The sequence below is a fragment of the Pleurodeles waltl genome, chromosome 3_1 (assembly GCF_031143425.1).
Source record: "Pleurodeles waltl isolate 20211129_DDA chromosome 3_1, aPleWal1.hap1.20221129, whole genome shotgun sequence".
NCBI classification, from domain to species: domain Eukaryota; kingdom Metazoa; phylum Chordata; class Amphibia; order Caudata; family Salamandridae; genus Pleurodeles; species Pleurodeles waltl.
Genome location: NC_090440.1, coordinates 13,901,446 through 13,918,033, shown reverse-complemented (window position 1 = coordinate 13,918,033; position 16,588 = coordinate 13,901,446). Strand labels below are relative to the sequence as shown.

At 50.0% G+C, this 16,588-nt stretch overlaps 1 protein-coding gene across 6 annotated transcripts in view; it reads right to left on the bottom strand.

Moving 5' to 3' along the window:
* Window positions 1-16,588, bottom strand: part of CKAP5 (cytoskeleton associated protein 5) — a 627,586-nt gene that overhangs the window by 397,488 nt on the left and 213,510 nt on the right. For all 6 annotated transcript variants that reach the window (XM_069221686.1, XM_069221689.1, XM_069221691.1 and 3 more), the window contains exon 18: window positions 2,161-2,255. In XM_069221686.1, coding sequence (XP_069077787.1) covers window positions 2,161-2,255 — 95 coding nt within the window. The remainder of the gene's footprint in view (window positions 1-2,160; window positions 2,256-16,588) is intronic.

Sequence of the window (16,588 nt, the reverse complement as noted above, 5' to 3'; positions counted from 1 at the left end):
TCGGTATGGAGACCACTGGAGACTGAGCCTTGTCTGGCGAGGGGCGATGTTCTGCTCCCTGTTGGACAGGTAAAACCTGCGTCGACGGCTGTTTCGACGTCGAAGGACGCCCAGTCGGTTGGTCCTGCCTCGACGTTGATTGCCTCGACGTTGAGTGCCTTGACGTCGAACGGCGTTCCTTGGACCTCGACCTGCTCGCCGTCGTGTGCCTCGACGTGGAGCGATGGGAGGTTGACGGCGGATGTTTCCCGTGCCGTCGTGGAGATCTCGACGTCCTGTGTCCTGACGTCGGGGGGCGCACAGCCTTTGGCGGCGACCGGGCATGCCGGCGGTGGCTCGACGTCGATCGGCGGGCTGCCGTCGACGGAGACCTGCCCCTACTCTGATGTTCCCTCGACGCCGTTCCCTTCGACGTCGGGTGCGTCGCCGTCGACGGCGATCTATGCCGGTGGGACGGTGGTAGCGACGACGTCGACGGTGAACAAACAGGTATTTTCCTACCTGTCGACGTCGACCGGGCCATTCTCTCCTGAGAATGGCCTTCTGGATGCCTGGGGAGTGAGGAGGACGATGTTCTTTTCCTCTCCTGAAGCCCATGAAGTCGGATCTTCTCCCTGTCTTTCAGAGTCCTCCTAGACATGTTCTTACAGTACTTACAAGTGTCAGGGCAGTGACTCTGAGGCAGGCACACTATGCACAGAGAGTGGGGATCTGACTGGGCCTTCTTCCCACAAGCAGGGCATTTGACAAAAAGAGAAGGCATTTTTCTGTCAGAAAAAACCTTCCTAGCTCAGACAAAGATGTTACTTGTCGAGTGAAAAGTGAAAAAACGCTTTTTTAAAGAATTTTTCTGAGGAAAACTCAGAAAAACTGAGAGCTCAATGCTCCAGGATCCTCTCAGAAGAAGCCGGAAAAAAGAACTGGCCTAACTGTGAACCAACTGTCACCTTTCCTTCACCCCTGAGGCATGGTGGGATACTGGAGGTGCTCAGGGTCTTAAAGGCACAGTGCCAAAGTTTTTATGGTTCTCCTGTGTTAACCTACATGCAGCCTATTGGCTAAGAATGCTTCATTGTTTTTCAATGCAGTTTTCTCTATTTTTTCACTAGAGTTTGCTACTGCTTACTTCCCCAAGCCTAGTTTTAGGAGCTTGGGTACTTATTTATGCTCTATTGTAGTATTTAAAAAAAAAAAAAAAAAGAAAAAAAAAAAACTTCATAGAAATAAAGCATTTTAGCCTGTTTTTAACATGATAGCCTGCATGACTGTTTGTTACACATGTATAATGTGTATATATTTTATATATGCTCCGGGGTCCCCGCACAAGGGCGGGAATATTCAATGTTTATGACTTTGATGAGGATCCCCTGGAAGAGAAATAGGGATACATTAAGGTATTTCAGGTGGTTTTGTTATGTAAGGGGTAGTGTTCTCTGGTGTGAGTAGTTTGGATGGTGTCACATTCTGATAAGTGAAATATGGCATATCAATGTGTGGACACTGACATTAAGAAAAGGCTAGAAGTTGATTTGTTAGGGTTGTATTGAGGGACTTGCCGTGTGATGGGGTGTGGTGAATGCCCCTTTAATGTTTTGCAGTTTACATTATATGAAAGTGTGGCATGACTGATGAAAATCTTTGGATTTTGAATTAGAGTAAGATATATGTGTTAAGGTTCTGTGACAACACATGTTGAGGGGAAATTAAGAAGGTTTGCTGCATGGTCACCTACAAAAAACAAAAGGCCCTCTAAATCACCACATCAAAAAAGCAATTTCTCACTATCCCATGTATACGCAAGCACACTTCATAAGCAGAGTAAGCTAAAGAGTCCTTTCATAGCATAATTGCTGTCAGACCAGACAAAACTGTCCTTTCACTGGATTTGACATCACAACGGAGCTACTAAGTGAGTAAACAGGGTGAAAGCTGACAATGGATAAACACAACCCTAATGTGAGGGCCCAAAGCAGAGAACTATGAAGCCATTGCCAAAACAAAATCACTGCACTGCTAGCTCTAGCTATAAAAAGGTCGACTCAGCAAAGCATTAGCATGACCAAACCTTTAGAAGAAGCACTACTGACCCTCTCCAAGTATTCAATGCATCCCTGACCATAAACCAAAAGCCACCCGCTAATAACCAGTGATAATAGTTACCCAGTGAAACCAAACTCCTTGATAGCGTTTGCAAGCCAGTTCAGCGTCTCAGATTGGTTCTTGGGATTCTTCTGTGCGAAGGCCAAGGACATCACCTGAAAGCAAAAGAAAAGGGGGTGGGAACAATGGAAGAAACATCTAGAAGAGCAAAAGTTCAACAAGAACAGAAGTTACCACACAGTAGATCCCCACACAGTAATAAATGCCCATATCCAGACAAATTTCTTCTTCTAATTGCTACTTCTTCATGGGGACTCTAGTCATATGAGGGGTTGACTAATAATGAAAATCTCATAATCTCAGTAGGAATGATGTACACAAGTGGGCACAAAGAACTTGTTCAACTAAACTGAAGGTGGACATCAGAAGGCGAATGAAAGAAATTGGGTTTCACTGAGGGTATGAAAGCCCTTCAAGCAATAACCACAATCCTTTTCAGGTGAACCACAGGTCACTAAATGAACATGTACTGAACCCTCTGGTTCCTTGGCACACAAGCAGCCAGGTATTTTCTCAGAGGTACTATGAAATGTTTTTTATGCAGCAGTCAAACAAAGTAAATGTACAACAGAATTCATGTACAGAAAAGTTAACGAGACCAAAACAACAATATTTCAAACAGTAGGATCAGAGGTATGCAATTTTGAAGGTTTAAATAAAAACAGTGCCAAGGAGAAAAGGCTAACTGTGGGTATTTGGTAGTGCTAGAAAGGGACAAAGTCAAAAGTTCAGGCCAGATACAGGTTAGTTTAGCTGAAAAGGTTGCCTTATCAAAGTCTGGCACACAAAGATCAAAACATCAGGATTAAACAGAAGGAGCTCAACTAATGCCAGCCTAGGGTTTAGAACCTCAGGAGGTACCTCTTTAGATTCAGGAACTCCTCCAGTAGAGGCCAGAAGGGTCCAGGCAAGGTAATTTGCAGCAGGTCAGCTGGGCAGTTGCAAGGTGGCCTGTGGCTTGTGTTCCTGTAGCTTAGAACAGGTGGTCAAACCACCTGACCTTTAGAGTCACTCTGGTACTCCTGGGATCAAGCAGCAAAACAGTCTTCAAGCAGCAGGGTCACCCCTTAATTGTACAGGGCAGCCCTCTGGTAGCAGCAGGGAAGTCTTTGGAGGGTACAAGGCAGACCAAGCCACAGGACAGCCCTCTGAGCGGTGAAGCAGGCCTCTACCAGCAGGGCAGTCCTCTGAAACGCAAGACAGTCATTCTGGGGACAGGCCCAGGAGGGAACTGAGGAGTGGCTCAGGGGGTCCAATATTCATACCTTGCGCCACCCTGGTGTGTAATCCACCTCACGTCTTGTCTTAGAAAATTACTTCTTTCCCCTGCCCAAGCTCCAAGAGTTCGAGGGTGACAAAAGGCTAGTGCCCAGTCTGTATGTGGAGGCAACGCCTTTGAAATCTAAGTGGAGATTGGCTGGCCGAGGGCGCAGACCGGCCCCTGGCTGGCCGAGGGCGCGAGCTGCATTTGGCTGGCAGTGCGTGAGCCATGTATTAAGCTGGGTTCTAGTAGTATCCCCTACCACCACATTTTTGCCTGGTGTTGGTAGGTTTTGGACTGTGGTGCACAGGGATCTTGCTAACCAGGACCCCATTGCCAGTGCTCTCATCCCTAAATTTGGTAGCTGGTAAACGTTTTACCCACAGTTGGTATACTGGTGCACCCATGTAAATCCCTAGTGTATAATACTTGGGTACCCAGGTCACTGGTACACCAGGGGTCCAGCCATGGGCTGCAGCATGATTTGTGCCACCCAAAGGAGCCCATGCAAACTGTCTGCAGCCTTGCCAGTGCAGCCTGCGTGAAATGGTGCAAGCACCCTTTCACTAGCAAACCTGGCCACTGCACTTAGACACGAAGTCACCTCATTGGTTGGCGCTACTGCACAAGCCTTATGGGGTCTAGCTGCGAGCTCGCCCGCTTCTGAACTCAAACAGCTCTGCCCTCCTGCTGAGGAGTCTGGCTCAGGCCTGAGGGGCAGAACAAAGGATTTCCGGCTCCCTGCTCCCTCTCCCTGTGTATTAGGTGTCTAAGCGCAGGGGTGGGGTGGCCACAGAGTCATCAGGCTACTGCGAAGGGGACATTTGGTGCCCTCCTTGCATAATCCACTTTGCCCAAGTACTGGGACCCATGGTTGCCGCTCTGGCATGAAACTGCACAAAGCACAGGAGTGACCACCTCCCTGTTCATCACCACCCCAGGTAGGTGCACAACATTCTGCCATGTGGTCCCTTGATTCTGCCATCTTGGAAATAAGATAGTCACAGGCCCCTGGGAGCATCTTGTTGGTTAGGCCAGGTAGAGGACATTCCTAACCCCGTCTGATAGGTGGGTCACTGCACAGTGACCAACTTGCTTTCAGGGTTACTTAAGGACACCACCCCCCACCCCCACAAGGGCGGATCCTCAGATTCGTCAAGCCCGACTCTACAAGGAACTCTGCAAGACATCTGCTCCTGGACTCTGGAACCGCTGCTGGTCTTAGTTGGAACCGAACAAGTACGCTTCTGGGTGGGAAAGATCCCATTGCAACATTGTTTCTCCGGATCCTGAAAGAAATCTGCAACATCCAAGGAGGTACATCCTTCAGAGTCACAAGGACTCTGTTGGCACCAGGAAGCACAAAGGAATCTCCCTTGCAGCGAAGGAGTCATTCCCCTGCAACTGCGGGCACCTCAAAGACCAGTTCAGCCAGCTGGTGGGGGGGGTCTGCTGTCCATGGACATCTGAAGATTCTGCAACACAGGTGGTGAGTCTTTGGCTTAGTCTGGGTGCTGCTGGTCTTCTAAAAGACTTGGGAGACTGAGGGTCCCTGCTCTTGCCACTGGACGGAAACCTCTGTGCACCACGACTGTTGCACTTGCCAAGGCTTGACTTCCTCCAGGAGATCTTCATGCTCCAAGAAGCCCCAGCCTCCAGCACTCTGCAATCCAAAGATCAGCCCGCTCTGCAAATCCTGAGATGTGGGATTTCTGCTTTGCAGGTAACGCCTCCTTGTGACTCCGTGTCCAGCACAAGTGGGTCACTCGTGGGGGCGCCATCAATTTCTGCTAGCCTTCCTGTGTCCTGAGGGCCACCCCCAACTCCCTCTCCTGGGGAGAGAGTTAGTTGGACTTTGCTGGTCCCCAAAACCTTGCAAACTTCTCTTCAGCATTTGGCAGTGCTTGTTGGAGACCTGGCTGGTCACTAACCCTGCCTGCAATCCAGTGACCGCCAAGGGACAGCTCGTAGGCGACTCCTGGGATCTTCTGGAGGGTGGGCATTGACACTTGCACCACCTGGGCACCTCCAAGAGTGCTGTACTCTGTCCCCTTCCTTTGCAGGTTTTCAACGTCTGGAATCTGTCTCTGGGTTCCACCGGTCTGGTCCATGGGTCGTGACGGCAGTGAGACAATCCAATGCATTCACAGTCTTCAGAGTCCCTTCTCCCCTCTGCATCCGGGTCCCCTGGTGTGGGTACTCCATCTTCTGGGTATCCTGGGATGTGGGCACTCCCCATCCATCCTCTTGCCTGCTGGTTTCCTCAGGGTCCACTGGGAAGGGGCCTGAATTCCACAAAGCCCAACTTCTGATCTGTGTTAGCCGATGGGACAACTAGGTGGGTAACTACCTTGCGCCTTGTTGCTGGGGTCACCTACTGTACTTACCTCTGGTGTTTCTAACTGACCCCCAGTCCCTAGCTAACTACCAAACTTACTTTGGCTGGAGTCACTATTTCACAATCCACTTAGTATATGGTTTGCCTGCCTCCACCCTCCCCCTCACCCCACCCAGTAACTTCCTCCCCCAATAACTCCCCCCCCCCCCCCCCCTCACTCTCCCCTCTCCCCCACTAACTCTCTCCCCTCCCCCAACCCCAAAATAGAGCCGGTGTATGTTATGCTATTCCTGTTGGTTAGTTTATGTATAGCTTGTGTGTAGATATATCCAATGGGAGATATACCAATGCTAGTCTAGTAGTAGTGCTGTAATAAAGAATCCTTTATTTTTGCAACACTTGTGTGGTTCTTTCTTGTGAATTACCGTCTGACTATTGTGGTATTTCAAGTGCTTTACATTCCACCTGGATAAGCTTGAGCTGCTCGCCTCAGCTACCCCTAGAGAGCGTCTGCTATCTGGACACCTATTCATTATCAGTAAGGGTTACCTGGTCTCAGTGTAGGGCGCCACACCATAAACTGAGCCAGCCCCATACAAGCCACATTTCACTGGCGGTGTGAGTGTAGTGACTTGCTGCTGGTCACTACACTGCTAGCCAAACACCAGTCCACACTCCGTCAGCAAGTGTGACTGCTTTGTCAGGCATGCAGGTTAATGAAAGTGATGGGACCTTGAATGGCGCCGTCTCTTGATGTGAGTTGTCATGTGCTGGGCCCGCGTCTGGCAGCGTGAATGGTCTTGTGTGCGTCATGTAATGTATGAAAGGTGTGTGAATCAACTGTAAAGTAGTTGGTGACTGGAGGTGGCTTTACAGCTCAGAAGCTCAGAGTCATTGGTTCCTTTTTTTTTAACCTTTTTATTAACAGGAGATTTCATTTTTTTGCAAGCTCTTTGTAGGAAGTTGGCTCTGTATGTGCTATTTCAAAGTAAGGAATAGCATGCACAGAGTCCAAGGGTTCCCCTTAGAGGTAAAATAGTGGTAAAAAGAGATAATACTAATGCTCTATTTTGTGGTAGTGTGGTCGAGCAGTAGGCTTATCCAAGGAGTAGTGTTAAGCATTTGTTGTACATACACATAGACAATAAATGAGGTACACACACTCAGAGACAGATCCAGCCAATAGGTTTTGTTATAGAAAAATATATTTTCTTAGTTTATTTTAAGAACCACAGGTTCAAATTTAACATGTAATATCTTGTTTGAAAGGTATTGCAGGTAAGTACATTAGGAACTTTGAATCATTTCAATTGCATGTATACTTTTCAAGTTATTCACAAATAGCTATTTCAAAAGTGGACACAGTGCAATTTTCACAGTTCCTGGGGGAGGTAAGTTTTTGTTAGTTTTACCAGGTAAGTAAGACACTTACAGGGTTCAGTTCTTGGTCCAAGGTAGCCCACCGTTGGGGGTTCAGAGCAACCCCAAAGTTACCACACCAGCAGCTCAGGGCCGGTCAGGTGCAGAGTTCAAAGTGGTGCCCAAAACGCATAGGCTTCAATGGAGAGAAGGGGGTGCCCCGGTTCCAGTCTGCCAGCAGGTAAGTACCCGCGTCTTCGGAGGGCAGACCAGGGGGGTTTTGTAGGGCACCGGGGGGGGACACAAGCCCACACAGAAATTTCACCCTCAGCGGCGCGGGGCGGCCGGGTGCAGTGTTAGAACAAGCGTCGGGTTCGCAATGGAAGTCAATGAGAGATCCAGGGATCTCTTCAGCGCTGCAGGCAGGCAAGGGGGGGCTTCCTTGGGGAAACCTCCACTTGGGCAAGGGAGAGGGACTCCTGGGGGTCACTTCTGCAGTGAAAGTCCGGTCCTTCAGGTCCTGGGGGCTGCGGGTGCAGGGTCTTTTCCAGGCGTCGGGACTTAGGTTTCAGAGAGTCGCGGTCAGGGGAAGCCTCGGGATTCCCTCTGCAGGCGGCGCTGTGGGGGCTCAGGGGGGACAGGTTTTGGTACTCACAGTCGTAGAGTAGTCCGGGGGTCCTCCCTGAGGTGTTTGTTCTCCACCAGCCGAGTCGGGGTCGCCGGGTGCAGTGTTGCAAGTCTCACGCTTCTTGCAGGGAGTTGCAGGGTTCTTTAAAGCTGCTTCTTGAAACAAAGTTGCAGTCTTTTTGGAGCAGGTCCGCTGTCCTCGGGAGTTTCTTGTCGTCGTCGAAGCAGGGCAGTCCTCAGAGGATGCAGAGGTCCCTGGTCCCTTTGGAAGGCGTCGCTGGAGCAGAGTTCTTTGGAAGGCAGGAGACAGGCCGGTGAGTTTCTGGAGCCAAGGCAGTTGTTGTCTTCTGGTCTTCCTCTGCAGGGGTTTTCAGCTAGGCAGTCCTTCTTGTTGTTGCAGGAATCTAATTTCTAGGTTCAGGGAAGCCCTTAAATACTAAATTTAAGGGCGTGTTTAGGTCTGGGGGGTTAGTAGCCAATGGCTACTAGCCCTGAGGGTGGGTACACCCTCTTTGTGCCTCCTCCCAAGGGGAGGGGGTCACATTCCTATCCCTATTGGGGGAATCCTCCTTCTACAAGATGGAGGATTTCTAAAAGTCAGAGTCACCTCAGCTCAGGACACCTTAGGGGCTGTCCTGACTGGCCAGTGACGACTCCTTGTTTTTCTCATTATCTCTCCTGGACTTGCCGCCAAAAGTGGGGGCTGGGTCCAGGAGGCGGGCATCTCCACTAGCTGGAGTGCCCTGGGGCATTGTAACACGAAGCTTGAGCCTTTGAAGCTCACTGCTAGGTGTTACAGTTCCTGCAGGGGGGAGGTGTGAAGCACCTCCACCCAGAGCAGGCTTGGTTTCTGTCCTCAGAGAGCACAAAGGCTCTCACCGCATGAGGTCAGACACTCGTCTCTCAGCAGCAGGCTGGCACAGACCAGTCAGTCCTGCACTGAACAATTGGGTAAAATACAGGGGGTATCTCTAAGATGCCCTCTGTGTGCATTTTTTAATAAATCCAACACTGGCATCAGTGTGGGTTTATTATTCTGAGAAGTTTGATACTAAACTTCCCAGTATTCAGTGTAGCCATTATGGAGCTGTGGAGTTCGTTTTTGACAGACTCCCAGCCCATATACTCTTATGGCTACCCTGCACTTACAATGTCTAAGGTTTTGCTTAGACACTGTAGGGGCATAGTGCTCATGCACATATGCCCTCACCTGTGGTATAGTGCACCCTGCCTTAGGGCTGTAAGGCCTACTAGAGGGGTGACTTACCTATGCCACAGGCAGTGGGAGGTTGGCATGGCACCCTGAGGGGAGTGCCATGTCGACTTAGTCATTTTCTCCCCATCAGCACACACCAGCTGGCAAGCAGTGTGTCTGTGCTGAGTGAGGGGTCCCTAGGGTGGCATAAGACATGCTGCAGCCCTTAGAGACCTTCCCTGGCATCAGGGCCCTTGGTACAAGGGGTACCAGTTACAAGGGACTTACCTAGGTGCCAGGGTTGTGCCAATTGTGGAAACAATGGTACATTTTAGGTGAAAGAACACTGGTGCTGGGGCCTGGTTAGCAGGGTCCCAGCACACTTCTCAGTCAAGTCAGCATCAGTATCAGGCAAAAAGTGGGGGGTAACTGCAACAGGGAGCCATTTCTTTACACAAGCCCCCCCCAGCCCACAGGCCAGGAGACTCAGCCAAAGCTGGAAGAGTCTTCCTAGTCTGTCAGGCGAGGAAGAGTAGAGGAAATAGGCTGGTTTGTTGCAGGGCTTACTCTGCCTTACATCCTCCTGTTCAGGCCATTCCCTCTGGGGAACTGACCCACTTCCACAGTAATAGGACCTAGTTTTGGCACCGAAACCCTGTCTGTGCTTTTTATGTCTCCACCCATTCTCTCTATTTTGGGGTTAGAGGTATCCACCTCTGCTAATCTTATCTTAGCCAGGGTCACCCCTAGCTTACCCAAAGAGGTTACCCAGAGCTGGAGTAACCCCACCATGACCAACAGGGTCAGGGGGCCTAACTTGCTATTTGGCATGGGGTCTGACCACCATGCCAAGGATAGTGCAGCCATAAAGGCTAACACCCAGCAGAGGCCACTGACAGCTGTCAGTGCCCAGAACCACACCTTTCGCTCTTCACCTACAAGGGAAGGGGCTAAGTTACAGGCTTCTTTGGGTTCAGGGTGCCTGTCTGCTGTATTAGAGTGGGGGGTTACCACATCTTGTAGTAAACACCCTTCTTCCACTCTTTCTTCTGTTAGCTGAGGAGCCACCCACTCAGACTTAACAGTTGCCTGACTAGCCAGGACTTCTTGTGGGTCAGGTTGGACTTTATCAGAGCCACTTTTGGGGTTCTCCCCTACTGGAGCAGAACCTCCTTGGCTGGCTGGAACCTTGGCTAAAGGTTGTCCACCTTTCCTACTCTGTTTCTTTTTCTTCTGGGGCCTACTTGCATTTACTGCAGAGGCAGGCACTCCAGAATCCTTGGGAGAGGACTGGCACTGGACCAGTTCCTCTCTTGGGCTCTGACTAACCTCTGGGTAGTCATTTCCAAGGAGACAATCAAGGGGGGAGGTCTGTGCTGACTACCACCCTTCTCCAGCTAAAAGTTCCACCCACTTCTATGGGCACAAGAGCCACAGGCCTATTAGTGACCCTGTCTGGGCTAACTCTTACTCTGGCCATCTCACCTGGGATGTATTGGTTTGAGAACACCAGCCTGTCATGCACAATAGTGTGACTGGCACAAGTGTCTCTCAGGGCAGTGGCTGGGATTCCATTCACCAGTAGGTGGTGGAAGTGTCTACTTCCCTCTGGAATCTCCAACTCACCTGTTGGGCCCTTTTTCCAGTTGAAGGCTATGAAGACCTCCTCATCTGAGGAGTCATCCCCAATGGCTACACTGGTCACCCCTGGGATTTTGCTAGGGGGTTTGTTTTTGGGACAAGAAGTGTCCTTGGTGTGGTGCCCTGTCTGTTTACAGTTATGGCACCATGCCTTAGTGGCATCCCAGCTCTTACCCTGGTACCCACCTTTGTTTTGGGTTGTGTCTCTGGGCCCACCCACCTGGTCTGGTTTTTGGGGGCCTACAGGGGACTCTTTTTCTTTGTTTCTAGTGTCACCCACTTTCTCCTGGGGAGGCTTTGTAACCCCTTTCTTTTGGTCACCCCCAGTGGAAGTTTTGGTTACCCTAGTCTTGACCCAGTGGTCTGCCTTCTTTCCCAATTCTTGGGGAGAAATTGGACCTAGGTCTACCAGATACTGATGCAACTTTTCATTGAAGCAGTTACTTAAAATGTGTTCTTTCATAAACAAATTATAAAGCCCAACATAGTCATACACTTCATTTCCAGTTACCCAACCATCCAGTGTTTTCACTGAGTAGTCAACATAATCAACCCAGGTCTGGCTCGAGGATTTTTGAGCCCCCCTGAATCTAATTCTATACTCCTCAGTGGAGAATCCAAAGCCCTCAATCAGGGTACCCTTCATGAGGTCCTAAGATTCTGCATCTTTTCCAGAGAGTGTGAGGAGTCTATCCCTACACTTTCCTGTGAACATTTCCCAAAGGAGAGCACCCCAGTGAGATTTGTTCACTTTTCTGGTTACACAAGCCCTCTCAAAAGCTGTGAACCATTTGGTGATGTCATCACCATCTTCATATTTAGTTACAATCCCTTTAGGGATTTTCAACATGTCAGGAGAATCTCTGACCCTATTTATGTTGCTGCCACCATTGATGGGTCCTAGGCCCATCTCTTTTCTTTCCCTTTCTATGGCTAGGATCGGTCTTTCCAAAGCCAATCTTTTGGCCATCCTGGCTAACTGGATGTCCTCTTCACTGGAGTTATCCTCAGTGATTTCAGAGTTGCTGGTCCCTCCTGTGAGGGAACCAGCATCTCTGACTATTATTTGTGGAGTCAGGGCTTGAGAGGCCCTGCTCTCCCTAAATAGGACTGGTAGGGGGGAATTTTCCTCCAAGTCACTATCTTCATCCTCTGTGTTGCCATCCTCAGAGGGGTTGGCCTTTGCAAACTCTGCCAACAGCTCCTGGAGCTGTAGTTTGGAAGGTCTGGGGCCCATTGTTATTTTCTTTATTTTACAGAGTGACCTTAGCTCCCTCATCTTAAGATGGAGGTAAGGTGTGGTGTCGAGTTCCACCACAGTCACATCTGTGCTAGACATTTTGCTTCTAAAAGTTGGAATACTTTTTAAGAATCTAAAATTGGTTCTAGAATCTAATTCAAACTTTTACAAACTTTTAAACTCTAAAAAGAAATGCTAAACAGGATCTAACACAAGGCCCTAGCAGGTCTTTTAAGAATTTAGAAAACTGTTCAAATTGCAAAAATCAATTTCTAATGACAATTTTGGAATTTGTGTGATCAGGTATTGGCTGAGTAGTCCAGCAAATGCAAAGTCTTGTACCCCACCGCTGATCCACCAATGTAGGAAGTTGGCTCTGTATGTGCTTGTAAAGAAATGGCTCCCTGTTGCAGTTACCCCCCACTTTTTGCCTGATACTGATGCTGACTTGACTGAGAAGTGTGCTGGGACCCTGCTAACCAGGCCCCAGCACCAGTGTTCTTTCACCTAAAATGTACCATTGTTTCCACAATTGGCACAACCCTGGCACCTAGGTAAGTCCCTTGTAACTGGTACCCCTGGTACCAAGGGCCCTGATGCCAGGGAAGGTCTCTAAGGGCTGCAGCATGTCTTACGCCACCCTAGGGACCCCTCACTCAGCACAGACACTGCTTGCCAGCTTGTGTGTGCTGATGGGAGAAAATGACTAAGTCGACATGGCACTCCCCTCAGGGTGCCATGCACACCTCCCACTGCCTGTGGCATAGGTAAGTCACCCCTCTAGTAGGCCTTACAGCCCTAAGGCAGGGTGCACTATACCACAGGTGAGGGCATATGTGCATGAGCACTATGCCCCTACAGTGTCTAAGCAAAACCTTAGACATTGTAAGTACAGGGTAGCCATAAGAGTATATGGGCTGGGAGTCTGTCAAAAACGAACTCCACAGCTCCATAATGGCTACACTGAATACTGGGAAGTTTAGTATCAAACTTCTCAGAATAATAAACCCACACTGATGCCAGTGTTGGATTTATTAAAAAATGCACACAGAGGGCATCTTAGAGATACCCCCTGTATTTTACCCAATTGTTCAGTGCAGGACTGACTGGTCTGTGCCAGCCTGCTGCTGAGAGACGAGTGTCTGACCTCATGCGGTGAGAGCCTTTGTGCTCTCTGAGGACAGAAACAAAGCCTGCTCTGGGTGGAGGTGCTTCACACCTCCCCCCTGCAGGAACTGTAACACCTAGCAGTGAGCTTCAAAGGCTCAAGCTTCGTGTTACAATGCCCCAGGGCACTCCAGCTAGTGGAGATGCCCGCCTCCTGGACCCAGCCCCCACTTTTGGCGGCAAGTCCAGGAGAGATAATGAGAAAAACAAGGAGGAGTCACTGGCCAGTCAGGACAGCCCCTAAGGTGTCCTGAGCTGAGGTGACTGACTTTTAGAAATCCTCCATCTTGTAGAAGGAGGATTCCCCCAATAGGATTAGGGATGTGACCCCCTCCCCTTGGGAGGAGGCACAAAGAGGGTGTACCCACCCTCAGGGCTAGTAGCCATTGGCTACTAACCCCCCAGACCTAAACACGCCCTTAAATTTAGTATTTAAGGGCTTCCCTGAACCTAAAGATTTAGATTCCTGAAACTACAAGAAGAAGAGGACTGCTGAGCTGAAAAACCCCTGCAGAGGAAGAACAGAAGACACCAACTGCTTTGGCCCCAGACTTACCGGCCTGTCTCCTGCCTTCCAAAGAAACCTGCTCCAGCGACGCTTTCCAAGGGACCAGCGACCTCTGAATCCTCTGAGGACTGCCCTGCTTCAAGAAAGACAAGAAACTCCCGAGGACAGCGGCACTGCTCCAAAAGAACTGCAACTTTGTTTCAAGGAGCAGATTTAAAGACCCCTGCAACTCCCCGCAATAAGCGTGAGACTTGCAACACTGCACCCGGCGACCCCGACTCGACTGGTGGAGAAACAACGCTTCAGGGAGGACCCTCCGGCGACTCTACGACTGTGAGTAACCAAAGTTGTCCCCCCTGAGCCCCCACAGCGACGCCTGCAGAGGGAATCCCGAGGCACCCCCTGACCGCGACTGCCTGAACTCCATTTCCCGACGGCTGGAAAAGACCCTGCACCCGCAGCCCCCAGCACCTAAAGGAACAGAACTCCTGTGCAGGAGTGACCCCCCAGGAGGCCCTCTCCCTTGCCCAGGTGGTGGCTACCCCGAGGAGCCCCCCCTGGCCTGCCTGCAACGCTGAAGAGATCCCTTGATCTCTCATTGAAAACCATTACAAACCTGACGCGTGTTTGCACACTGCACCCGGCCGCCCCCGCGCTGCTGAGGGTGTACTTTTTGTGCTGACCTGTGTCCCCCCCGGTGCCCTACAAAATCCCCCTGGTCTGCCCTCCGAAGACGCGGGTACTTACCTGCTGGCAGACTGGAACCGGGGCACCCCCTTCTCTCCATTGAAGCCTATGTGTTTTGGGCACCTCTTTGACCTTTGCACCTGACCGGCCCTGAGCTGCTGGTGTGATAACTTTGGGGTTGCTCTAAACCCCCAACGGTGGGCTACCTTGGACCAAGAACTGAACCCTGTAAGTGTCTTACTTACCTGGTAAAACTAACAAAAACTTACCTCCCCCAGGAACTGTGAAAATTGCACTAAGTGTCCACTTTTGAAATAGCTATTTGTGAATAACTTGAAAAGTATACATGCAATTGAAATGATTCAAAGTTCCTAATGTACTTACCTGCAATACCTTTCAAACAAGATATTACATGTTAAATTTGAACCTGTGGTTCTTAAAATAAACTAAGAAAATATATTTTTCTATAACAAAACCTATTGGCTGGATTTGTCTCTGAGTGTGTGTACCTCATTTATTGTCTATGTGTATGTACAACAAATGCTTAACACTACTCCTTGGATAAGCCTACTGCTCGACCACACTACCACAAAATAGAGCATTAGTATTATCTCTTTTTACCACTATTTTACCTCTAAGGGGAACCCTTGGACTCTGTGCATGCTATTCCTTACTTTGAAATAGCACATACAGAGCCAACTTCCTACAGTGCTATTTCAAAGTAAGGAATAGCATGCACAGAGTCCAAGGGTTCCCCTTAGAGGTAAAATAGAACCCCATCTCACTCTTTACAGGTACCCACATATTGGTTGAATTTGGCATGAGTGAGTAGTGTAGACGGAGGATCCCCCCCAATAGGGATAGGAATGTGACCCCTCCCCTTTGGAGGAGGCACAAAGAGGGTGTAGCCACCCTCAGGGCTAGTAGCCATTGGCTACTGCCCTCCCAGACCTAAACACCCCCCCAAATTCTGTATTTAGCAGCACCCCTGAACCTAGGAACTCAGATTCCTGCAACCTAAGAAGAAGAGGACTGCTAAGCTGAAAAACCCTGCAGAGAAGACGGAGACACCAACTGCTTTGGCCCCAGCTCTACCGGCCTGTCTCCCCACTGCTAAAGACACTGCTCCAGCGACGCTCTCCCCAGGGACCAGCGACCTCTGAATCCTCAGAGGACTGCCCTGCTCTAGAAGGACCAAGAAACTCCCGAGGACAGCGGCTCTGTTCACCCAAGACTGTAACTTTGTTTCAAAGGAGCAACTTCAAGACAACTGCATTTCCCGCCGGAAGCGTGAGACTTGCTACTCTGCACCAGACACCCCCGGCTCGACTTGTGGAGAAACAACACTTCAGGGAGCCTTCCCCGGCGACTGCGAGACCGTGAGTAGCCAGAGTTGTCCCCCCTGAGCCCCCACAGCGACGCCTGCAGAGGGAATCCCGAGGCTTCCCCCTGACCGCGACTGCCTGACTCCCAGATCCCAACGCCTGGTAAAGACTCTGCACCCGCAGCCTCCAGGACCTGAAAGATCAGAACTCCAGTGCAGGAGTGACCCCCAGGAGGCCCTCTGCCTTGCCCAGGTGGTTGCTACCCCGAAGATTCCCCCCCCCCCCTTGCCTGCATCGCTGAAGAGACCCCTTGGTCTCCCATTGATTTACATTGGAAACCCGACGTGTGTTTGCACACTGCACCCAGCTGCCCCCGTGCTGCTGAGGGTGTACTTTCTGTGCTAACTTGTGTCCCCCCCAGTGCCCTACAAAACCCCCCTGGTCTGCCCTCCGAAGACGCGGGTACTTACCTGCTGGCAGACTGGAACCGGGCACCCCCTTCTCCATTGAAGTCTATGCGTTTTGGGCACCACTTTGAACTCTACACCTTACCGGCCCTGAGCTGCTGGGGTGGTAACTTTGGGGTTGCTCTGAACCCCAAACGGTGGGCTACTTTGGACCCAAACTTGAACCCCGTAAGTGGTTTACTTACCTGCAAGAACTAACAAACTCTTACTCCCCCTAGGAACTGTGAAAATTGCACAGTGTCAAGTTTTAAAATAGCTATATGTGATTTATTTGAAAAGTATATATGCTATTGTGATTATTCAAAGTTCCTAAAGTACTTACCTGCAATACCTTTCATTTGAAGTATTACATGTAAAATTTGAACCTGTGGTTCTTAAAATAAACTAAGAAATGAAAATGTCACTTACCCAGTGTACATCTGTTCGTGGCATCAGTCGCTGAAGATTCACATGTGCATAGCCCGCCATCTGGTGTTGGGTCGGAGTGTTACAAGTTGTTTTAATTCGAAGAAGTCTTTCGAGTCACGGGACCGAGGGACTCCTCCTCTTTGTCTCCATTGCGCATGGGCGTCGACTCCATCTTCGATTGTTTTCCCCGCAGAGGGTGAGGTAG